General features: G+C 50.3%; 3 protein-coding genes across 4 annotated transcripts in view; 2 read left to right on the top strand and 1 right to left on the bottom strand.

Moving 5' to 3' along the window:
- Positions 1–267: 267 nt before the first annotated feature.
- On the top strand, positions 268–6,898 carry smpx (small muscle protein X-linked). 2 transcript variants are annotated; one of them, XM_062479532.1, is made up of 5 exons: positions 268–455; positions 3,749–3,808; positions 5,078–5,164; positions 5,382–5,535; positions 6,338–6,898. In XM_062479532.1, the coding sequence occupies exons 2-4, from the start codon at positions 3,773–3,775 to the stop codon at positions 5,526–5,528; spliced, it is 270 nt and encodes an 89-aa protein (XP_062335516.1). In that variant the 5' UTR covers positions 268–455; positions 3,749–3,772; the 3' UTR covers positions 5,529–5,535; positions 6,338–6,898. The 2 variants fall into 2 exon arrangements, with proteins under 2 accessions (XP_062335516.1, XP_062335515.1); XM_062479531.1 differs by lacking the exon at positions 268–455 and adding an exon at positions 1,561–1,757.
- A 1,736-nt stretch (positions 6,899–8,634) lies between these two features.
- LOC134035093 (kelch-like protein 34) lies at positions 8,635–12,034 on the top strand. The gene has a single exon (XM_062479909.1). The coding sequence runs from the start codon at positions 9,091–9,093 to the stop codon at positions 10,885–10,887; it is 1,797 nt and encodes a 598-aa protein (XP_062335893.1). The 5' UTR covers positions 8,635–9,090; the 3' UTR covers positions 10,888–12,034.
- A 956-nt stretch (positions 12,035–12,990) lies between these two features.
- cnksr2a (connector enhancer of kinase suppressor of Ras 2a) overlaps positions 12,991–24,624 on the bottom strand; it is a 19,355-nt gene continuing 7,721 nt past the window's right edge. The window contains 17 exon segments of the mRNA XM_062480343.1: positions 12,991–13,821; positions 14,600–14,787; positions 15,935–16,159; positions 16,460–16,601; positions 16,865–17,080; positions 17,616–17,710; positions 17,865–17,926; positions 18,120–18,191; positions 18,288–18,361; positions 18,670–18,845; positions 19,058–19,106; positions 20,649–20,869; positions 21,780–21,869; positions 22,221–22,375; positions 23,512–23,624; positions 23,858–24,004; positions 24,243–24,311. Coding sequence (XP_062336327.1) covers positions 13,627–13,821; positions 14,600–14,787; positions 15,935–16,159; positions 16,460–16,601; positions 16,865–17,080; positions 17,616–17,710; positions 17,865–17,926; positions 18,120–18,191; positions 18,288–18,361; positions 18,670–18,845; positions 19,058–19,106; positions 20,649–20,869; positions 21,780–21,869; positions 22,221–22,375; positions 23,512–23,624; positions 23,858–24,004; positions 24,243–24,311 — 2,289 coding nt within the window. The 3' untranslated portion in view covers positions 12,991–13,626.

Below are 24,624 nucleotides of genomic sequence, written 5' to 3'. Positions count from 1 at the left end.
AAAAGTCATGCCAAACTTGGACACACTTACACACACACACCTGAAAAAGGACTTCCAACTGTGCCGTATCTGAGTGTGTATCTACACGTGCAGGCAGTCATAAGTGTCACGACGACAGTGTCTCTTAATGAGAAGCTGTTTAGAAAGGGATACCAAACCTCCAATGACGTCCATTCCTCCAGAGGGCACTACTTTTAACCACGCAGCAGCTGTGCTTCGTCACAGCGCTCTGGCCAGAAGTAGTGCATCGCGCCACGGCCAGCAGGTCTATGTGGGACGGAGTCCACACAGGACGTATCAACTCTCATTCCCCCATACCCTGATCCCAGATCGAGTTCCGTCGTGGGTGGAGCTTCTCGTCTCCGAGCCAATCGGGAGGAGCGGAATCAGGTCAGGTAGCCGAGGACGACCGTAGAGAGACCAGGCAAGGCAGAGCAGCCACACACAACCAGGAGGTAAGATACCTACCACACACACACACCTACACACACCTTTAACCCCTTGAGATCACAGGACCCCAGGTTGTGTGTTACTGCGTGTGTGTGTGTGTGTGGGTATGTCCGCCTGTACGTCTGCCTGTGTGTGTCAGAGTAGAAATAGGGCAGTGCCATTTTAGTCACAGTTTTAAGAGAGACATCTAGATGAGAGTCGGGGGTGCCGACGTCTGTGCTTGTAGTTCTAGAGCAGAGAGTGCCCTCAAATCTCTGTGTGTTTATACTGTGTCACTTATGTTGTCCATGTCTCCAAACGCTGTTTAGTGCTTTACTGAAGACAAGACTCTTCGCGGGCTGAACCAGTGAGGGTCCTGTCTTAACATTCTCTGTTTAAAGTCGGAGACAGTGTTTAACTGACTGTTATTCTTTAAGAGACTGTACATCATGTGTGTATACTGTAAGCGGATAACTAAGAAGTTGACTGAATAAGGGGTTCGAATGAGAGTTGAGAGGTGTGTGGCTCCTGCCTGTCTGTGTGTGTGTGTGTGGGCGGGGGGGATGAGGGGGGGGAGGGGTTGGAGGGGGGGGGGGTGTATGTGGGGTGGCATGATGGGATGGGGGAGGGGGGTTGTAGTGTATGTGTGTGTGTGTGTGTGCGTGTGTGTGTGTGTGTGTGTGTGTGTGAAAGAGAGAGAGATAGAGAGAAGGTTGCTGTGTGTGTGTGTGTGTGTGTGAGAGAGAGAGAGAGAGAGAGAGAGAGAGAGAGAGAGAGAGAGAGAGAGAGAGAGAGAGAGAGAGAGAGAGAGAGAGAGATGAGAGAGAGAGGCTGGTGTGGACAGAAAGCAGGTCCCCTCTGTATCTCTCTGCTATTTATAGTGAGAACAAATCCCAGATATGAGAGGAATCTATCTCCCACTTAGAGACAGGGGGAGGGAGAGAGGAGGAAAGAGAGAGACAGGGGGAGGTAGAGAGAGAATGGGGGAGGTAGGGAGAGGATGGGGGAAGGAGAGAGGAGGAGAGAGAGAGACAGCGGGAGAGAGAGGATGGGGGAGGAGAGAGAGAGGAAGAGAAAATAGAAGTGAGGAGAGGGAGGAAAGAGGTGACTGGGAGAGACAGAGAGAGAGAGAAGTAGAGAGACAGAGAGGGAGAAAGACAGTCAGAGGGAGGGGGAGAGAGTCAGAGAGAGAGAGATAGAGACAGAGAGAGAAAGGAAGAGAGAGGTAGACACAGAAGGAGAGGGAGAGAAAGAGAGAGAGAGCTAGAGGTGAGCGGTAAACTAGTGTGACAAAAGTCAATCATCAAAGGATACTATTCCATCAACAGGTAAGAAATATGCGTTGTGGAGGAACCATGTGTGTATGTGTCTGCGTGTGTGGGTGTGTATGTGGGTGTGTTTTGGTGATTCAAGTGACATGTTATTTAACAGACCCCAACTTAAAAGACTTTAGGAACTGTTACATTCACATCACATTACTGACATACTGGACCAATAATCCAAATAAGGTTATTGAGGGAGAACACGCTGTATATCAGTTAATGATGACACAAAAAAACATCAAAACACACACACACACATACACACACACCTACACACAGAAAACACATGCTTCACTGTTAGATATCTATGTCCTCTTATAATGTGGATGTAATGTCTTCATTTGAATAGTTGAGGTGGTGTGAAGTGTGCTGTTTGATAGGTTGTGTGAGAGAGGGAAATAAAGAGAGAAAGAGAGGGAGGGAAATAGGGAGGGGGAAATTAGATGTAAAAAGAGAGGGTGGGAGAAAGAGAGAAGGAGAAATAAGGAATGAAAAGAGAGAAAGATCAAGAGAGAGAGGGAGGGAGGGAGGGAGGGAGGGAGGGAGGGAGGGAGGGAGGGAGGGAGGGAGGGAGGGAGGGAGGGAGGGAGGGAGGGAGGGAGGGAGGGAGGGAGGGAGGGAGGGAGGGAGGGAGGGAGAGAGAGAGAGAGAGAAGGAGAGATAAGGATCAGAGGAGGTGTTAGGGACAGCTGTCCTGCCATGACCATTCAGGGATCTTTCTTTTGGCAAACAAATACTGCATATCTCCCCTGTGGTTTGTGGTGTGTGTGTATGAGTGTGAGTGTGTGTGTGTGTGTGTGTGGACGTGTTGTGTGTGTGTGTTTATAAATATTGGGGTGTCTGCTTTTCTGCTCAGGGCTCTAGAACAGCAAAGCCCTGACTGTATATTGACACACAAACAACCTCCTGGATACTGTAACTAAGCCTGGCCATGGAGCTAGGTTGCACCCAGAGAGACTAACACATCCACACTCCACTATTCTGGTCTGAATCTCAACCTGAAGTCAACCTGCCAATACTCCAGCTAGACATCTAAATATGACTCACTTACAACTGCTTTCAGAGCTTCTACCTTTTCTCTAGGGAAGGAGGTAGGAGTGAACGCAGGCTGAGAAGAGAAAGAAAAGGGTTGAAGTTGAAAGGTAGAACAGAAAAGGAAAACCCGGACATCAGCTCGCTGGGCTAGTCAGCCATTGTGACTTTATTTGCTTTCATATACGTCAGCTGCTTTCCATACTGCACTTGCGGAAACCAGAGGCCAAACCCTGGCTTCAGGAATCTGAAACAAGGCTCAGCAAAGGGTCTGGGCTCTTGTTATTGTGTGTCTTTGCGAAGGGCTATTAACAGGAGGCATAGGTGGAAGATATCTGACTATCACCTGTTCAATTACATGACAAGAACAATATAGTGGTATAAGAGTACAGGACAGCTTTTTACTGCTTTCTCTCTCTTTATCCAACTCCAACTTCTGTCTCTATATCTCTCTCTTTCACTGTCTCTCTCTCTTTCACTGTCTCTCTTTCTTTCACTGTCTCTCTCTCTCTTTCACTGTCTCTCTCTCTTTCACTGTCTCTCTCTCTTTCACTGTCTCTCTCTCTTTCACTGTCTCTCTCTCTCTTTCACTGTCTCTCTCTCTTTCACTGTCTCTCTCTCTTTCACTGTCTCTCTCTCTCTTTCACTGTCTCTCTCTCTTTCACTGTCTCTCTCTCTTTCACTGTCTCTCTCTATTTCACTGTCTCTCTCTCTCTTTCACTGTCTCTCTCTCTTTCACTGTCTCTCTCATTCTCTCAGTCTTCTCTCTCTTTCTCTCCACCTGGCACTGTAATAAATGATTCAGGTGATAGTTCCTGTACCTGAAGCTCTCTATAGAAGTCGCTAAGCAACTGAAATACTATCCAAAGCCTTGAAAACCACAGAGCAACATTCCCCCAACACACACACACACACACACACACAGCATCTGCTACATGCTTGTGATCTGTGTTGTCCCTCTGCAGGACAGTGGACTTCTCCAGGAAACCATGTCCAAGCCGTCAACAAACGTCAAAGCCCTACAGGTATGTTTGAGTTTGTGTGTGTGTGTGTGTGTGTACCTGCATGTGTTTGTGTGCGCACATGGGTTTGTAACTTTTTGTAAAAGTTTTCGTATATCAACTTTTTGTAAAAGTTAATATAGGACACAAGCTTCACTCTCTCTCATTCTCATATTGAATAAGTGAACACCTTCAGTTTGTTAACATATATGTATTTATTGATAAAGGCAGTGTGTTTGAATGAACTGACATGACCATGTACATGGTGCTATAGCAGTATAGGATTTCCTGTGGACTAGGGGATAGGATGGGATTCTGTGTGCACACAGGATGAGTGTGGTATGTGTAATACGGTGTGTGTGTGTGTGTGATTGTGGGTGTGTGTCATGGTGTGTGTGTGTTTGACCGTGTGTGTGACAGTGTGTGTGCTGCTTGGTGTATGTGTGTGTGTGTGTGTGTGAGACGGTGGGTAGGGGGCGTTCTCTGTCTCTCTCTCTCTCCTCACTTTGTGCTCATTGACTCATCTAACCATGAAGTAAACAGCAGGAAGCAGTAACACCCAGCCTCTTCAGCTGGCCAAAGTCTTGAGAACCAACACCAAACCTTCACAAACAAGCACATGAGGAAATATGCTGTTGAAAGCGAGCAGGTTGTGATGTCGTGATGTCACTGCCTAACAGGGAAGGCTATAAATATAGTAAGGATCAGGGTGATTGGTAGAGTAAAGTAGAGTAGAATTCACATCTATTCAACAACAAATAGCTGTACTTCCTGGATAGCTCTATGACGATCACCTTGATTTGGTGAAACTGCAGTATAGACCGCTTGCAGCTCCCAGAGACTTTGGTTACACAAACAACACCCTCTGTAGAAATATACAATATTACAGTTCATGACAGTTCAGTACATAAAGAATATACACATCAAACAAACCTGACAGGCTTTCAGCACTTCCTGCTTTGGTGCATGCATGCGGGCAAGTGCTAATGTGCAAGCATCTGTGTATGCGTGTGCTTGTGTGTGTGTGTATGTGTGTGTGTGTTCATTTCCATACAAACAAAAGGCTCTTTATTGAACAGGAGCACACCTGGGAAGTGGTGGTCTTGATAATTCTTTTGTGGAAAGACCCTGGACAAATGCCACAGACATACACACTCACTCACACACACACACACACACACACACACACACACACACACACACACACACACACACACACACACACACACACACACACTGGAATGAAAAGGGAGGATCTTGAGTTTCTGTTTGACTGTTCCCCTTGTCCGTCAGGCTAATTTGAATATCCCAATGGGAGCTCTGCGTCCGGGGGCGGGACATCCTGTCAAGAGGAGAGAGGATACAGTAGACACAGTAGAGGTAAGACAGAATAAATGACACACACATGCACACACACACAGACAGACACACACACACACACGTACGCAGAGATACAGACACAACCAGACACACATACACACCGACACGCACACAGATGGTTTCATCTGCTCCCTTTTTTGCCTGGATAATTGCTAAACCAGTCGATTGGTTGGTTGATTAATTGATTGATTAATTGAATGAGTGATTGATTGATCAGCCCCCCCCAGAGCCGGTCGAGGCCACGCCCTCAACGCCAGAAGAGAAGAAGGTGCTGCCGGGCGGAGTGAAACTTCCTGGTCCGACTGTCAACCTATCAGAGCTGCAGAATGTGAAGAGTGAACTACGATACGTCACCAAGGATTAACACTCAGGTGCTCAGAAACACACACATGCAGACCAGTAGCGTAGCTACGAGGTGGCCTGGGGGACATTAGGCACCCTCATTTACATGTATATATGTGTATATGTGTATATATGTATATATATACATATATATAGAAAATATGCTGTATTATTATGGGCATGCAGTTCTTCAGTCACACCACAGGGGGCAATGTTGACTGTCCAGGCCTCTTGTTTGCGGTCAGACGAGAGTTCATTTTCATGCCTCTGTGTGTGGACAGGGAGGGGAGGGGTGAGTCAGGATCTATTTATACTGTATGCGTGTGCGCGCCCACCCATGCGTGTTTGTGTGTGTGTGTGTATGCAGCTGAGGGGCAGTCTGTACTGTGACTTTTTCAGCGGGACACTTAACCACAAAACAAACACACAGAGCTGTGCCCTGCCCTAACCATCTGGATGTATGCATGAGTGGGAGGTGTGGGTAGAAGGAGAGAGAGAGAGAGAGAGAGAGAGAGAGAGAGAGAGAGAGAGAGAGAGAGAGAGAGAGAGAGAGAGAGAGAAAAAGAGAGAGAGAGAAAAAGAGAGAAAGTTATATACCAAAGAGAGAGAATGCAGCTAGGAAGAGACAGCGTGGAAGGAGAGAGAGAGAAAGAGGGAGACAGCCGTCATTGTGTATGCTGCTGATCCAGTAGACAGATAACCTTGCCCCCTCCTTGTCCTCCCAGCGCCCCCCCCCCCCCCCACCACCACCACCTCCTCACCGCACAGTCCAACCCTGCCGTGTGAAAAAGCCCTGTGTTCCTGTCTTTCCCTGGGGGGCGGGGCTTGCAGGGAGGGGGGCGGGCCAGGACCCAGACAGCCAGCGCTGAAGATGCTACTGAAGACCACACACCAAACCAACGGATGACCAACAACCGTTGAACTGAAACAACAACCGCCGACCGCCCACAGAATCACACTGACAGCACCAGGAACGTAACCCAGAGAAAGCTACCACAACCACACACAACCAACCCCCCAGACGAAGCTGTGTGCTTCAGTCACATCCAACCACCAACCAACTGACAATCAAACTACCCCAGTCCTCCACCACAAGAGATGACCAGATCTGAACACAGGCAGTTAAAAAAACAGGCTGTCAATCTCAACAACCGGCTGTCCCATTGTGATCACCCAAGGCATAGTCCTGACATGCAGCTAAAGTTATTTTTTTTTAAATCGCTTCATGTTCTTATTCATTCTGGTTATCTTACGGTCTTCCTACCGTTCATATTTAATAGCAATAACACTTTAAAATGGAGTTAAGAGTTTGTAACCGAAAATGTGTACAGGATTGAGACAAATTATAATGCTTTATGTTTGAAATAAATACTTGTGCTCTCATCAAAATTACCTCCTGTCCTGAGCGTCAACAACATGGCGTGCGTGTGCACGTTTGCATCTGAGTGTGTGTGTGTGTGTGTGTGGTGTCTGTGTGTGTGGTGTCTCAGGGTGTTTGTGGCATCCGTGTGTGTGATGTTTGTGTGTGTGGCGTCGGAGTGTGTGTGTCAGGTTTTAGAAGTTCTCGGTGCAGCTGTGAGACTGGAGTCTCTCTGAGTCTGTCCTTAAACCAACCAGAATCCTGGATAATTCAGGGTGGATATTCAAACACACTCCACCCAGAATCCTGGATAATTCTGTGTGGATACTCACACACATCACTCAGAATCCTAGAAATTTCACGGTGGATACGCACACACACACACACACACATCTCCTGGAATCCTGGATAATTCAGAGTGGAATACCACGGGAGAGAACGAGAGGGGCTCCTTCACCCCTCTCTCTATCCCTCCCTCCACCACATCACACGTCCACACACACGCACACACATCACACGTCACAATTCCACATTGTTTTTTTAGATACTATTGTAGACATGCACCCCCCCCCACACACACACACACACACACACACACACAGCAGTGTCCCAGGACAGCTGGGTCTAAGTTTAGTCTCTATCAGGTCACAGAGCGAGCAGACAGAGAGGAATGTGTGTTTCAACCACAGAACTCAGATGAAGATTTGACACAAACAGGAGGCCAGGAGGGCTCCTGTGGAAGAAAGCCTGCAGTGTTAATATAGATTATAATGTCATGGGTTCATTTCAACAGATGTCTCCAATTAGGTTTTTTTATGTTTATCTGTGCTGGATTGATATTGGGAGAATGCGTCGCGCAGACACGTGTACACACACACGATACATTTCTTGCCACAGGTCTGTCAGCCAGCAGCTATTCGGAGAGGATGACCACGCTGCTTCACGAGGTTGGGGTGTGTTTCAACGTGTGTGTGAGAGTGTGTGTGTGTGTGTGTGTGCCCGCCTGTGTATTAGACAGAAGTCAGACAGCAGTAAATCACAGAGCAGATCCACATTCATCAAACCAGCATAAACACAGCAGACACCCCGGAGCCTGTTATCCTTCCTAACCCCCTCTCTATCCCTCCATCCCTAAATCCATCCCTCCCTCCATCCATCCATCCCTCAATCCCTCTGTCATTCCATCTGTACATCCCTCTATTCACAGTCTACCCCATCCTCTCCTCCACTAAACACAATGAAAGGCTACAGGCACAAAAAAAGTCAGTCAGCTGTTAGTGGCTTGCATGAGAAGTGAAGCGGTGTTAATGCATGAGGTTTGGACCAGGAAAGATGAGCCTGCAGAATGATCTCTGCCGCACTAGATCTGAACCAACACGCCTGCAGAAAATCAAGGACTCTGACAAACAGACACAAAGCAATGATGACCAGTTCTTTATCTGTTGTGTGTGCATTTGTGTGCATGTGTTATGTGACTTTCTGGCTTTGATAGTGTTTTTATTCCTGTCGTCATGGCGATGGGGGCACAGATAGGAGTCGTGGTAACGGTGTTCCGGAATGTTCGGCGCTGAATAACAGCTGCCTCCTCTGCCTGTGACCTCATCATCCTTCGGGACGCTGAACCCAGGAGTAAGAACTTGCACAATGTGTGTGTGTGTGTATGAGCATGTGTGTGTGTGTGGCAGAGAGAGGTAGATACTCCCTCTTGGACAGAGAGAAAAGGGCAGCTCAAACACTCGATCACACACTGATAGAGGTCACGGGGGCGGTGTGTTTTTGTCGGTCAGGGGGAGGGTCGGGTGAGTGTGTGTGTACCAGGGGCGGCTTGTCAACCTTCCTATCTCAGTGTTGATGTGTCAGATGCCTGTCGCTGCGGAGAGAGACACAAACAGACGGAGAGACCTCGACACTGAAGAGAAGCTCTCTTCTTCCCTCTCCTCCTCTTCTGCGTTCTGTTCTTTTTGTCTTCTTCTCCTCGCCTCTCCCCTTCACTCCGTTCCTCCCTCCCTCTCTCTTGACCTTCCCCCTCTTCTCCTCGTTCTGTTTGTTTGTTGTTCATCCGTCCTCTCCGCCTCTCTCCCATTCTCACCCCTCAGCCTGTCCTTAGCTCTCTTTTCTCCACCTTTTCTGCTGACCTCTTCCTCCCTCCCTGTTTACCCTTCCCTTTTCTGCTTCCTCTTCTCCTCTTCTTTTCTCCTTCTTCTTCTCTGTCTCCTACTTCTGGATGGAGAGTTACTCTCTCCTCTTCAGTTCCTCCCAGGGAGCGGGACTTCTGTCAGGATTTCAGCGTCTGCGATCTGATAGGAGGATGTGTGACGTCGTCCTGGAAACCGGGGGGGTGTCTTTCCCGTGTCACCGCGCACTATTGGCCAGTTCCAGTGAGTACTTCTGGGCTCTGTTTGGAGAGAGCACGGTGGAGAGGTTAGCGCCCACTGTTAGCCTCCCAGCGCTAACGCCTCGGGGACTAGACATCATCCTGGACTTCTTGTACTCTGGTTGGCTCAGCCTATCACCTTTAACCCTTCCCATTGTCTTGGAAACCGCCAGGTACCTGCAGGTGCATGAGGCTGTGTCGATATGCGATCGCTTCCTTAACGACGGGTTGTCACTCAACACCTGCTGTTGCTACGCTAACTTGGCGGAATGCCATGCCCTTCCGGAGGCCCTTGCAGCCTCCAATCAAACCATCACCATGGAGATGGCAGCATTGTTACAAGACAAAAGGGAGGATCTCTTAGAGCTCAACATCCAATCATTGACAGCCGTGCTGGAGGCCGAAGAGATTCCCGGTGTTAAGGAGGCAGAGCTAGTGAGGCTGGCTCTGGATTGGTTGGAGGTGAACGGGCCGCTGCCATTGGTCCGTTCAAACCTGCTGCTCAGCCGTCTACGTTTCGGATTGGTCACGCCCTCTGACCTGGCAATACTAAGCCACGCCCACCCAGCAATGGCCACACCTCTCATGAGGAGTCATGTGACACGAGCGCTGGAGTATCACGGGCAGGGAGCTGCTCGACCAATCAGACAGAGCAGACAAACCACTCTGAGGTCATCAGCCAATCATGTGCTGTTAGTAGGGGGTGGGGTCAATCCAGACTCTCCAGATCAGGAAGTGCTGACTTTCGACCTCAAAAACAGGAAGTGGTCATCACTGGCCCCCAATCTCCCACGACTGCTAAAGAACCACTGCGTGTGCTGTGTTGGAGGGTTCCTCTTTGTGATTGGAGGAGAGGAGGTCGTGGGAGGAACCGAGGAGGGGGGAAAAACTCTCACCACCACGACAACCAACCAAGTGTGGCGGTATGACCCTCGCTTTGCATGCTGGGAGGAAGTGGAGTCCATGCTGGAGACAAGAGCCCAGTTCACCTGCTGTGTGGTTGACGATGTCATATACGCCATAGGAGGACAACACCCCCGCGCGGACACACACACCTCGATGGCATCCGTGGAGTTTTACAACATGACTGCAGGGGTGTGGCGGAGGGCCACCCCTCTGCCCCGCCCCCTTTATGGCCACGCCTCCGCCGTGCTAGGACAAGCCCTGTTTGTCTCTGGAGGTATCCCTGGCCACCAGGGCTGTCACCAAGGTGGTAGCCGTGGTGACCAGCGAGGCAGCAGCAAAGAGCTTCTTTTTCTAGACCTTGGCGTTGGAGGGAAGACCTGGGAGACGAGAGCCCCGATGTCCATCGCTCGCTTCCGACACCACATGGCAACGGTTGCCGGGAGCATCTACGCCCTTCTGGGAATGTACGAGCCCTTCTGCGACATAGAGCGGTACGATTCGCTGGCGGATCACTGGACCCGCCTCCGCCCGCTCCTCATAGGCTCGTTCAGCTATGGACTGGCTGTCACTGCCTCCGGTACCCTCCTGCTATTCGGAGGCAGGAAGTGGATGGACGGACAGGAAGTCACTGTGAAAAGCGTTCTAGAATACGACAGGGAGAAGGACCGCTGGAAGGAGATATGTCAGCTACCCAGACCTCTGTGTGGCTCTGAATGTACACTGCTGGCTCTGCCCAACTAACACACACACACAGGAATTATGGGACAGATCCATCAAACACTAATAAAGGAGAGGAATAATGTGTGCCTGTTTCAAAATAGGGAGAGAGAGAGAGGAGGAGGAGAAGGAGAGGAGATCTCTGAATGAAAAGATGCAAATCATGCTTGTATATGGTGGGAGACACAGGAAGTAACATGTCCTAGTTGTTTTGGCTGATAACTGCCATCCCCTGTGAACTACTGTATGAACATCTTAACTTCTCGTTTCTCTGCTGAGACGTTAGTAAATCTTCACAAGGGCCTCGGGCATTGGTCTCTCCTGCTCTACTCATCTCTTACCCTCTCGCCCTGAGAGAGTGAAGTCTGCTGTTCAGCCAACAATCACAGAGGTGTACGTAGGGCCAGCTATGGTGGGCAACAAGCCCTCTAGTTCCAGAGCCTGTATACTTAGTCTACTTTAGTCTTTTAACAATGTGCTCGAAAACTGTCATTTTTCGCAGTTTGAGCGGCATGTCTGAATCTGCTGTGTTGGTTTCGTTTGGTTTCTGTAGACCGATTGTCGAATTGCAATGCTTTAGGACTGAATGTTGTCTACATTGTCTAAAACGTTTAATACTTTTAATGTAATCTCTATATCAATATCTAACAACTTTAAATACCATCTGCTATCACACTGGTTAGAACAAATGTGATAATTAGATAGTTTAACATTCCAAATGGTCATTTAATGAGGAAATATGAAACACATAAAGTTTCTCTAATCTGACATGTTGACTGGTTCTGGTCATCTGTCTGTTACTCTGCGCATGTTGGCTTCATCTTGGAATGTAATCACTTTAATGGCCTAGTTTGTCAAACACACACATGCACGCACGCACGAAGACACACTCACACAGCATACACACACGTACACACCCACACTCACACACAAGCATATACACCCACACAGCATACACACACACACACGTGTACGCATGGACACACATATTCTCACACTTCCGATGACAGAGAAAGAAAAGCAGGTGAGAAGTTCCTCGTCTCAGAATGACCCCGACAGACAAACTCAAACACACAGCTCTCCTCCCAACAGCTGAACTTTATTAACTCCAGCTTGCCCCACACGTCAACATAATAGATATATATATTTTTATATATGTATATATATTTATAAATAAATATAATTAGCATGTACTATTGCTAAAGCATAAACTGACTTGACGGAAAGACAGTAAGTCCAAACAATATATACTGTAGCACTACACAGGGAATAAAGAGATCTAAAAATCTATAACACAAATTCACCATCCATAACTATGACAACACATGCCACTAGAACCAACCACAGGGAAGCAGCATGTGGAGAGCATCCAGACTGAGAACAATGCGTTTATGTGTGTGTGTGTGTGTGTGTGTGTGAGTGTGTGAGTGTGCGTGTCTACTCTTAGTGGGTCTGTGAGAGTGGCCTGGTGAGGGGGAAAGGGTTAGGCGTTAGTGGTTCGAGATAACATTTTGAATGGAAGTGAATGGTTGGGCCCCACTAGGATAGTAAAACAAACTTGGGTGTGTGTATCTTGTTACCTATGTGCGCAAGTGCTGATGTGTGTGTGCATGCATGTACGTGTGTGTCTGTGTTTGTACGTATGTGCGAGTGTACGTGCCGGTGTGTGTGTGCCTGTGTGTGTGTGTGTGTGTGTGTACACTACAGTGTACAATTGCTTTAGTTGTGTACAGCGTCTAGAGGGACAGTTCAGTAGGCAGCAGCAGTACAATGATTACATTAGTTACAGGTATTCCTATTGAGGAGATACAGAATATCTGGCATAATCGAACTTCTAGGTGACATGCTGTACTGTCTGAAATTCCACAGGAAGACCAGGTTTTAGGCTAGAGCCCGGACCTAACACATGGGAAGAAATCAAACAATCCCTACAGTATGACTTTCCTCATGCCATGTGACTGAGTCCTGAGCAGGAACCAAAACCTGCACAAACTGGGGCCCTAGTCCCTAGTACTAGTCGCTGGGACCGCTAGAGTAGAAAAGACTTGTGCTTATAATTCGTGCAAGCTAACTCTAGGCAGACATGTACATAGAGGACTGCCTGCACAAAACACTCAGTGCCCTGGACACAGTTTGTCAGCATCATAAACATTCGCTAGATATATTGATATAAGTGTCGCTATAAGGCTGCATCATCGGTATACACTGTACATCTGTGCTAACACAACCTGTCTGGTGATACAAACATGGCACATCAAGCAGGATATAGAAATATACTGTAAAATGGCTGTCCAATCAGAGGGCAGAGAGAAGCTGCTCCGTGACGCTATTGGAGGAAGCAGTTCCCCGAGTTGTCTCTTGTGTCCAAGTATGTCTGGGGCCGTCATAGGCTGTGTGTGTGCGCGTGTATGTGCGTGTTTGTGTTGCGTCCACGTGTGTGTGTGTGTGTGTGTGTGCATATGTGTGTGTGTTAAAGACACAGCAGTCTTTCTCACAGATGCGGGGGTCGTCGGAGAGTCGTTCCTGAGCTCTACCTATCCATCGTGGTCTGAAAGAGGACACAGCTACAAACCATGTGGAGTCAGGTGCTGACACGTCTGGTACTGTCCCTGTCGTGCGGCTCGGGATAATCAAATACAGTTCCTCCTCTGGTACTGTAGGCTTATTACGCCAACAGTCTGGCAGTCTGGGTCCATCAGAAATGTGTTTATCTGCTTCTGGAGTGACGCTCAACACTGTTTGGTGTGTGTGTGTGTGTGAGTGTCAGACGTGCGTCTCGATGTAGGAGTGTGTGTGAGAGAGCGAGGGAGTGTGCTGGGCGGACTCTGACTCGGCCGGTGTGACTGGGTCCTGAGAGAACAGCTCCTGATAGGCTCTCTTCCACTCCTGGAACTCTGCCGACGACAGCTGGGGATTGGCCAACAGCCTGTCAATCAGAGCTAGTTCCCCCTCCCTGTCCTATAGGGACGCAGAAACAAAGGAGGGGCCGGTCACTCACTTTTTTTCAGAAGACACATACAATCTGTCTTTTCTTTTACTCTCTCTCTCGCTTCTCTCTGTTTCTCTCTTGCTTCTTGCTCTCTCTCCCACTAAGTCTTTCTCTCTACTCCTCTTCATCTCTCACTTTCTCTTTTTTATCTCTCTCTCTCTCATAAACACGTACAGACAAAAACACACATTCAGCACGAAAACAGGACGTGCTTCAGCACTCACGGCCAATTCGCAGACGCCAGACAGATGCACAAGAGCAGGGTTATCAACACCAACGCCAGCAGCAACAGCAGCACAAGCTCCGCCCCCTTACGAAGCTCCGCCTCCTAGCAGCACACACTAGCGACGTGACGACGGCCACACAGAAGAAGCCGGACACCTGGGCACGGTCGCCAAGCAGCCGTATCCATAGCAACAAAGCAGCCACATCCGTAGCGACAAAACCCCAGCGACATGACCAGACCCCAAGCAGGACACGACCATGGAGCGCACGGATGAAAATCACAGGACAGACACACATACACACATAGGACAGACACACATACACACACACACACACACACATAGGACAGACACACATACACACACACACAGGACAGACACACACACACACACACACAGGACAGACACACACACACATTCTTCACACACATACATTGGGTGTGTAGAGTTAGGGTTCAGAGTGATGTTTCTGGAGGAGGTGTAGTGTGTGTGTTTGAGTGCGTGTGTGTGTGTGTGTGTGTACCTTCAGAGTGGAGGTGAGTATGCGCAGGCGGTGCAGGCGGTCGTTAAGCTGGGGGTCGGCCGCCCTGCGCAGGAACGACTGTCTGAACTCTGTCTGACCCCGGAGCTCTGAGGGCCGGCCCAGAGGACACACCCCACCCTGCTCACATGCACGGAACAGGTCGCCCAGCGACGCCCCTTCACCTGCACCTACACACACAGGGTCAGAGTCAAATACACACACACGTGCAAACACACAGGTCAGATGCACACACAAACACACACAAATACACACACACAGCTCACACACACACAGTTCCCGTTCCGAGAAGGATACCACTGTTGTTTTAGACCAGACTTCAGACATGATTTACCAGGGGAAGTGATTTTGTGTGGTGATGGTTTGCACTTCTCTAACTCTGAGGGCCTCATGTACTAATGCTTTTGCGCCCACTTCAGGGTCTTTGTTTCGCAATTTGCACGTAAAAGCATGGCGAGGTATGTACAAACATGCCGCACTTACGAGGTAAAAACGCAGACTGCCTGTCGCGGGAACTGAAAATGGCAAATTGCGCTTTTCCGTGTCATGCATATGCATTCACGGGAGGGTCAAGGGGAAAGTGGGAGTTTCCCATAAAGAGATGGGAGGGGGTGCGTAAAGTGCGCCTAATTATGTATTCCGCGGTATGTACAAAAAACGCCTGAGAAAGCGCACGAATCTCCGACTCGGCGTTCACATTCCATTCCAGCAGTTGTTAAACTCCTCGCTACATTACAAATATTGGCATCAGGATCATTTCAAATAGTCATCGCTGTTTTGACTTTGGTGGCTGATCCATGATAGCGGGTTGGCCATGGCGCTAATAACGCTGCGTTTGCGAATGTACGTACATGAGGCCCTGAGTTTCATGAAGGTTGGTAGATATGGAGGAGCCTGAAGCGTCTGGGATGTAGCTCACAGTGTCACCATTAGGGAGCAGTAGATGTGCATGTGCTGACACACAGACCTGAATTCTATCTAGGGAATGCCGAGGATGATAGCCATGTAATGCATGTTATGCACAGTGCTTGTGTGTGGGTGTGTGTGAGAGAGAGAGAGACAAAGAGAGGGAGAGAGGGAGAGAGGGAGAGAGAGACAGTGTACATTAGTTAATTACCCATTATGTGTGTGTGTGTGTGTGTGTGTGTGTGTGTGTGTGTGTGTGTGTGTGTGTGTGTGTGTGTGTGTGTGTGTGTGTGTGTGTGTGTGTGTGAGTGAGTGAGTGAGAGAAAGAGAGAGTGAGAGTGTGTGTGAGAGAGACTGTGTGTGTGCGTGAGACTGTGTGTGTGCGTGTGTGTGTGTGTGTGTCTAACTCACCGGTGTGTGTGTGCAGGTCCTGTCTTACAGGTGGTGCCAGCACTGTGTGCAGATTGCTGTCTCGAGGTAAGGTGTAACTGCGGGGTTTCCCTCCATGGGTTGCCATGGGGATGAGCCTCTGGGTTGCCAGGGGATACGGGAGGTTCCTCTGTGCGGGGAGGGTGTAGACTCCGCCCACAGCCATGGTCTCAAGCCCTACCACAGGGTCCGCAAACACAGCGTCTTCTGGACAAACCAAGCAAAACCAACCACCGCGTTTCAAACCAGGTAGAAATAAGATGTGACTCAAGCCAGTCAGAAACCCAGTGGTCCGGTTCATTTCCTAGCTTCTAACACTAACACTTCTAATTTTCATCCGAAAAATGTAAGGGGGGAATTCGAACCTGCTACCTTTCAATCTGCAGTCTAATATCACTGAGCTATCCCCCGTTACCTAGGAGACCAGTTACCTAATGACTCAGTCTGCAGCCCTGCATCTGTCATGGCCAGTTACCTAGGGGACCAGTAACCTAAGGGACCAGTTACCTAGGGGTCCAGTCTGCAGGTAGTGCAGCCCTGCCTCTGTTAGGGGGGTCTCTATCAGGTCCTGCCACGAGCGTCGCTGGGACGAGGAGGAGCGCCCCGGGGAGCCTGTCTCACTGCTGCCCCCCCCAGGACTGGAGCGGTACTACAGGAGGAGGGAGAGAGAGAAAGAGAGGCAGGGGGTAAATAGAGGTAGTAGAGATGGGAAATTCAGGTAACCTACATCCAGGGGGCGTTGGTTTGTTTTCAAATGTGGGTTGGATAACTTTTTTTATAACTGAAGATGCGGTCGTTAACGTATATTTTAAAGTTTTAAAAAATTACAATAAAATCTACACCCATCTACACCAATGTCAATCAAAAACATTTTATTGATCAAAATAGGAAAACAAAATGCTCACTACCGACCTCTACAGGATCACAGCGGTACTGCGCGTCGCTGCTGCTGCTCCCAATCGCCTTCCTGCCACTGTGAGTGCTGCTGCCCCCCCGTGGTCCAGTGTGGTACTGCGCCTCGCTGCCGCCGACTGCAGGCTCGCCCAGGAAGTCCTCCTGAGAGGAGCGGGAACGAGACGTCTCCGTTGACGACAGACGGCCGGTCCTGCCCTCCACGTACGCACTCATCTGAGAGAAAGGGGATGAGAGAGAGAGGGAGGGATGAGAGAGAGGGATGAGAGAGAGGGAGGGATGTGAGAGAGAGGGATGAGAGAGAGGGAGGGTTGTGAGAGAGGGAGGGATGAGAGAGAGGGAGGGATGAGAGAGGGAGGGATGTGAGAGAGGGAGGGTTGAGAGAGAGAGAGGGATGACAGAGAGGGAGGGTTGTGAGAGAGAGAAGGATGAGAGAGAGGGAGGGATGAGAGAGGGAGGGATGAGAGAGAGGGAGGGATGAGAGAGGGAGGGATGTGAGAGAGGGAGGGATGAGAGAGAGAGAGGGATGAGAGAGAGGGAGGGTTGTGAGAGAGGAAGGGATGAGAGAGAGGGAGGGATGAGAGAGAGGGAGGGATGTGAGAGAGGGAGGGATGAAAAAGAGAGGGGGAAGATGAGGGTAAGGGAGGATGGTAGGGAGGGAGAGAAAGAGAGATAGAAGGGGGAGATTGAGATGGAGGGATAGAAAAGGAGGGGCGTGACAAAGAGGGTGTCGTAGAGGGCGGCTACTCACTGAGGGGGGCCGGGGGTAGGTGTCGTAGGGGGGAGGGGGGCTGTCCTGTTTGGGGCTGGAGGCTTCCTCCTCCTGATCACTCTCACTCCAGTAGTCTGGAGATTCAGAAACACACACACACACACACACACAAGGTTACAGCCAGGGACATAACGTGTGTATGTTAGTGTGCCTGTGTGTGCTAGTGTGCCTGTGTGTGTGTTAGTGTGCCTGTGTGTGTTAGTGTGCCTGTGTGTGTGTCCTCCTCACCCTGCTCCTGGCGTATCCTCTCTGTGTATCCTACAGCAGCCATGTTCAGACGGCTAAGCCACCTGCAGGCCACGCCCACAGGAAACAGGAAACAGGAAGCAAAACTGGATCAGGCCCTCAGGAGTGGACTGACATTGTCCACTGTCATGACCACACAGACTGTATATCTCAACCCTGGAGGAGGGTGCTAGTGGAGAGGTCACAGGTTGTGGTCATGTGACATCATTATTATTCGGTGTCATGTGACTCACTGACCTGTTCATGTCATCCACGCCATCGGCAGCAAAGTAGAAACTCTTAACTTTGGGATGGCATGCTTTGAACGCACTGGAGGAAGAGGGAGAGTTACAAAGACACACAGCAACAGGAGAGATGCACTCGCAAACGACTCACAAACCCATCATTCTGTCAGTGAATACTCACTACTTCTTGCGACACTCGCTGGCTCTGTCGATCTTGAACTCTGGGAGACTGACGAAGCCTTCAGCCTTTTCATCCTGGGGATGAAGAGAGAGAGAGAGGGGGGGGGGGAAGAGAGAGAGGGGGGGGGGGGGTAGAGAGAGAGAGAGAGAGGGGGTTGAGAGAGAGAGAGAGAGAGAGAGAGAGAGAGAGAGAGGGGGGGGGGGGTGGATAGAGAGGGGGGGTAGATAGAGAGAGGGGGGGAGATTGAGAGCGGGACAGAGGGGTGGAGGAGAGGAGAGCAAGTCAGCAAGGAGCAAAACAGGACTAAACTCTGTTGTACATGCTTTGTAGAAACCACCCACACACCCACATACACACCACACACACACAGTGGTGGGTTCACCTCTTCGTTGATGTACCAGTAGAGACAGGTTTCTTTGAGAACAAACCAGTACTTCTTCCACTTCTGGGAGAAGTATCCCTTGGCGTCCCTCTTCCTCCAGAGCCAGCCCTCACAGTCTCCCCGGCCCAGGGCCTTGCAGGACACCCGCCTGCGGCTCAGCAGGGTCAGGCCTCGGCCTGGACACACGGGGGGAGGGGGGGGAGGGATAAGGATGAGTGGGGTAGGTGGAAGGGAAAGGTGGAGGGGTGGAGGAGGAGAGAGGCTGAGGGATGAGTGTCAAGGCTAGGGGATGGCTGGTCTGTGTGTTTGTGACCGGGGCTCCGCCCTCTCTAATTAGCATGACAAGACGACGCATGCCGCTGCCTAATTGGCTGCTCTCCTCCCTCACCTTTATTCTTCTTCCTGGTCTTTGAGAGAGATGTCGACTGCTGGTACGTCTGAGACAGAGAGAGAGAGAAAGAGAGAGAGAGAGAGAGAGAGAGAGAGAGAGAGAGAGAGAGGGAGAGAGAGGGGGGAAGAGAGGGGGGAAGAGAGGGAGAAAGAGGAAGATAAGTGAGGAGGGAGAGAGGAGGAGGCTGTCAGGATGAATCAGGGATCTTTGCTCACGGCACACATTTCTGGGAAATAAGACAAGACAGATCTTAGTGAGAGCAGGAAGAAGAGAAGGAAAACACACACACACATATACAGTAAATACTGTGTCAACACACTGACACACAGAACGACAACACAGCCTCACACGCGTCCACACGCACACGCACACACACTGGGGTGCAGAGGTAAAAGTCCCCCTCACAGAAGGCTGTAGCGCCCCGTAGCACCTCTCACACCTCTAAACATAGAACAGAAAGAGGGATGGAGGCGAGAGAGGGGGAGAGAGAGAGAGGGAGGAGACAAGGGAGGTGCAGAGAGAGAGACTGCAGGAGGTGGAAAGGGTGATGGAGCAGAATGACCTACAGATGATGTTGATGGAAGGATCATAGAAATGCAAAAGGGAGTGGATTGTTGTTGGTAAAAGTTGGATCCACTTCCACTGTGCGACCACCATTGTGGGGTTTTTTCACCTTCTTCCATTTGGCAAACCTGGACTCTCTGTTAAATCAAGAGTGCACATTTTGGGGGTTCTCACTTAGTGGACAGTATTTGTTCCTTGCTCTGTCAAGCTAAAAGTATTTGTGATTATTCCAAATTCCATCTCACTCCTCGGATTTCTGTCAGCCAGTCAGTCGGTCCTGGTGTGATGTCACAGCCTAATACGTGAGGGAGCTGGACCCTGGCCAATCGCAGCACTGTGCTCAGTAGGACAGATGACATAGGCCCGCCCACACCTACTGATAACACCATCTGCCATCTCAGCTTTAATACACACACACACCAACACACACTCATACACACATATTCAGACACACACACATACAGACACTCCCATTTATACACACACACACTCACAGAAAAAGATAGACACGTACACCCAAACACACACAGACACACACTCATTCGCTCTGGTGTCGCACGTAACACTCACACTCACAGCCTTACATAAGGAGATGCTGTGAAGACACTTTGGATTAGATGTAGAGTGACAGCTGAGGATGTCTGAGAGGACAGGAGGGGGCAGAGGAGGACAGGAGGGGACAGGCCAGCGATGGACAGATGTCATGTTCAAGCATGGAGAGACGGCCCACTCCACCCTCTCTCCACACACTTGTGGTAAAACTTGTGTGCAACGGAGACTTCCGGAACGTAGAGTCAGCCACGACTCAGATCAGCGAAACTGCCCCCACACGTACCGTGGATGAATCAGGAGCCGCAGAGTTTGGACAGTATGTTTGACTCCCCTGCTTTACACTACATTACACCCCTCGGAAAATTCAAAGATGACCGAGCAAAAGTAGGACGCAAATCGTGTTTTGGTTTGCTAAGGCCTGTTTTGGACGGGCTGAACCAGACACCAGAGACTGCTGTTCCTGCACACTCACATGATAGAGAGCAGCTTGCTCTGTGGGCGTGGCCTCTCTCTGAAGGACATAGTGGGAGGGGCTCTGGCTGTGGTGGCTCCGCCTCTTGGTGCGTTTGCCAGTGTCGTTGCTCCGCTTGCCCGTGTCGCGTTTCTGGCTCCGCCCAGTGTGGGAGGAGTAATCCTCCGAACCGAGCCTCTCCTCTCTTCCAGCCAATCCCACGTAGCGCAGCAGAGACGCTTCTGAGGAACAGCAAATCACAACAGGCCATCAGGATAGGTGAGTGTGTGTGTGCGTGCGTGAACTGATTAGCTGTTCTTGTTGGGATTTTTTACTTGTGTTTAACATAAACACCAAAGTTTCATAGACACCAATGCTAGCATGATCAGTGAAGCCAACATAGTCAATGTTGGTAACATGAACATCAATGCTACAGGCACCGACGGTCTGAACAACCCAAGTTTTGCTACCTCTCCTCTGCTTCCTCCCTCTCTTCCCCTGGTTGCCAGGCAGCAGCCAATGGGAGGGGACACACTCGGCTCAGCTGCTGTCAGCGCCTCCATGGCAACAGCGTGAGTGATTCAGGTGGAGATCGGAGAGAATGGTCGCTTTCTCTGTCCGCCTCCTCCACTCTGTTCCCTTTTTTCCCTCGTCTTGCGCGTCTCGTCTTCAGCGCCCTCCCTCTCTTTCCTTCTCTCGCCCCTCTCTGCTCCTTTCCCCCCTCTCTCTCTCTCCCACTCCCTCTTATTCTAGTTCTTTCTCTCTCTTTCTAATGCCACCTGACAGAGGGAAGAAGGGAGGGAGGGAGAGCAGAGCCATTGATCTCCACATAATGCAGAGAGACATTTACCAGAATCTAGCAGGCGCCAGGGCAGGCCAAACACACACACACACCCTCACACACACACCAGATATATATATATATATATACACATATACCAACACACAAGCACAGTCACAGGCACTTGAAACATGAATAGACGCACACATTCCAGATGAATGTACACAAACACACACGCGCCGAGTTATATACGCTCGCATAAATAGACAAACACGCACGCATGCCAGATGAATGTACACAAGCACACAAGCACAGTCACAGGCACTTGAACATAAATAGACGCAAACACACACAAGCACACACACACTAACCTCTGCGGTTGTCCCTGTTCAGCTTGGCTGGGTCTTCGTAGTCCCCCACCCAGTTGCACTCAACAGGCATGGAGATAGGCCTAAGCCTGCCTGTAGGTATGAACACACATAAACACATGCACAAACACCAACACACAGTTCTCACTTTGGCCCTGGAGTACTGCCAAGTGATAACTGTATTCCACCGTAACCAAGCTCTCCTCTAGTGTGGCAACATCACACACACACATCTCCACAGGTCACACAGCCTCAGGTAATGTCATGGATTATAGTTTATATGATCTGTTCCAGAAGGTTCTACACAGCCAGACAAAGAAACACGCATAACACCCATACACACACCGACACGCTCTTCAAAACCCACGTTGATACGCACAGACACACACGTACACGCACAAACCCGCACAGGAATGCACACGCACGGACAATCTTTCCGTGTACCATAGGTGGGCGTGGTACAGTAAACTGGCTCCTCCTCCTCTTGTTGGTGAGACTCCTGATCCAGGAAGGAGTTCGGCGACTCCGAGCGTTTGACCAGCAAGGAGGCGCCATGGTTACGGGACTCCTCATCGCCAGACAAGGTCCCCGTTTCGGCCCTATGGCAACAGCATTGAGTCATCAACAAAGGAACCGCGACCAGAACACGAAGCCCTCTTGGTCAAACTTGTTCATTATCGCTGCCTTCTGAAAAGGTATTGACTCGAGCGATCAATTGTACAGACACTCTGTCGAAGAGACACCCCCACACATGACGGCCCCCCATCCCACCCCCCCCCCCCCACACACACACACACACACACACACAGAAACTCATGCACACACACACTTTAGACATTTGCCGTCTGGCTAGAATCCAACAGTTTAACACTAATTGTGTGGGCGCCCTGGTGGAGTGGTTGAAGCTCTTACCGCAGGGGCCCGGGTTAGATTCGATTCCCGGGTCAAATCCTGCATGGCATCCTCTCTCACTCTGTCTGTCTCTATCCCTTTCTGTCACTATCAAAACGAAATAAAGACGAAAAAATGCCCCAAATAAAGATATTCAAGAGAGATAAACACTATACTTGTCACGAGACATTTCCCAGAGAGGTGTTTCAGCTGTCCCCGTCTCCTCCATGCTGGCAGACCACAGATGACAGCTCACATGAGGGGAACAGTATGCCCCCGGGGCCCTCTGACCCTCCCAGACAGCCAGCCTGTCCCTGCCCCTGATCACCAGACAGCAGGCGGGGCTACAGGGCCCAGCTGTGAGCAGCTAATAGCCAGCACTTCAACCAGCCCAGCTGTGGCAGCCTGCTCCATCTATACCGTGAAGGGTTAGGGTTGCTTCTCGACACTCGCACCTCTCAGCTGGCTTTGTTTGCGAAAAAATTACGTCCGCCGTTTCCGGGACAGCAGACAGCACGACACGCGCGTCGTTAACAAAGCCTCTCGCCATTAAACTGGGTTGTGGGTAGATTGCAGCCACGGACGGCTGCATCGGTCTTATTTCAAGGCTAATCATGTAGAGTGAGTTCTCTCTGGTAGCTCTGTGCAAGCTGTTGCAGATGTTACAGCCTACTGGGACACACGTACAAGTCGCTGCTTCGCCTCCCAGTGCATGACACGTCATATAGTGCTTAGTTGGACACACACACACATATACACGCACACACACACACACATAGACACATACTGTTTACACACGCACGTACATGCACTGCCCCCACACACCACACACACACATCCCTACCTCGGTGTGTATGGCTCAGCAGGAGGAGGCGGGATGTAGAGGTCCTGGAGGGCGGAGCTCTTGGTGGGCGTGCCTGAGGGCGTGGCCGGACCACTGCCGGGGCTCCTGGTTGGCTGCAGACACACATGGGTGGGAGGAGCTATGAAGTTAAACCTCTGGTTGGTCAACATCTGTCACGCAGCAGGCAGATGCTGCACAGCACTGCATCAGACGCCTACGGGCTAAACTAGGGGGTGAGAGGTCAGGGTGTTAGAGGGGTCGGGGGGTCGAAGGACAGGGAGGTCAGAGTGGTCGGGGTTAGGGGGGCCAGGGGTCGAGGGGTCGAGAGGGTTAGGGGACCTCCTACCTGCAGAGCTAAGGGTTTCCAGCGCATGTTCTTCAGCAGCGCGGGGGCGGAGCTAAGCGTGCTCTGTGGGCGTTTCTTCAGCGTCAGAGACACGCCCCCCTTGTCTGCTCGTAGAGAGCCCACCAGGTTACGCAGCTGCCAGCCCACCTGGGGGCCGGGAGAGAGGGTCAACACACACACAGAACAGTCCCAGCCCCCCCCCCCCCCCCCCCACACACACACACACACACACAGAACAGTAGACTTTAGCACACACAGAGACATGTAGATAATGACACACACACACAGAAGACTAGATAATAACACACACACAGAAGAGTAGATAATGACACACACACAGACTAGATACTAACACACACACACTGATCAGATGAGAGAAGCTCACCACAGTCTGGTGGTTAACTTGGATGACCTCATCTCCTGCATGGATCTTCTTACAGCGGTCAGCAGGAGACTGGAGAGAGAGGAGGAAGAGAGAGAAGGAGGAGAGAGAGAGAGAGAGAGAGAGAGAGAGAGAGAGAGAGAGAGAGAGAGAGAGAGGAGGGAGAGAGAAGGGTGAGGGAGAAGGAAGGAGAGAGAGGAAGAGAGAGGAGGAGAGAGAGAGAGAGAGAGAGAGAGAGAGAGAGAGAGAGAGAGAGAGAGAGAGAGAGGGAAGAGAGAGAATCAAGAGAGAAGGAAGAAAAGAACAAGGTGAGGATGAACACTGACCTGTGTTAGTGCTGAGTGTTGATGTTGGATTCATGTCATCACAGGACCTAGGGTGACGT

This window comes from Osmerus eperlanus, chromosome 15 (assembly GCF_963692335.1).
Source record: "Osmerus eperlanus chromosome 15, fOsmEpe2.1, whole genome shotgun sequence".
NCBI lineage: Eukaryota > Metazoa > Chordata > Actinopteri > Osmeriformes > Osmeridae > Osmerus > Osmerus eperlanus.
This window is presented reverse-complemented; position numbering and strand designations above follow the sequence as displayed.

Excerpts from the sequence above, each read along its gene's own strand:
- smpx (XM_062479532.1), top strand. The coding sequence starts at position 3,773 with ATGTCCAAGCCGTCAACAAACGTCAAAGCCCTACAG. Across the intron at positions 3,809-5,077 it reads CAAACGTCAAAGCCCTACAG|GCTAATTTGAATATCCCAAT; the intron begins GTATGTTTGAGT and ends CTTGTCCGTCAG. Across the intron at positions 5,165-5,381 it reads ATACAGTAGACACAGTAGAG|CCCCCCCCAGAGCCGGTCGA; the intron begins GTAAGACAGAAT and ends TTGATTGATCAG.
- LOC134035093 (XM_062479909.1), top strand. The coding sequence starts at position 9,091 with ATGGAGAGTTACTCTCTCCTCTTCAGTTCCTCCCAGGGAGCGGGACTT.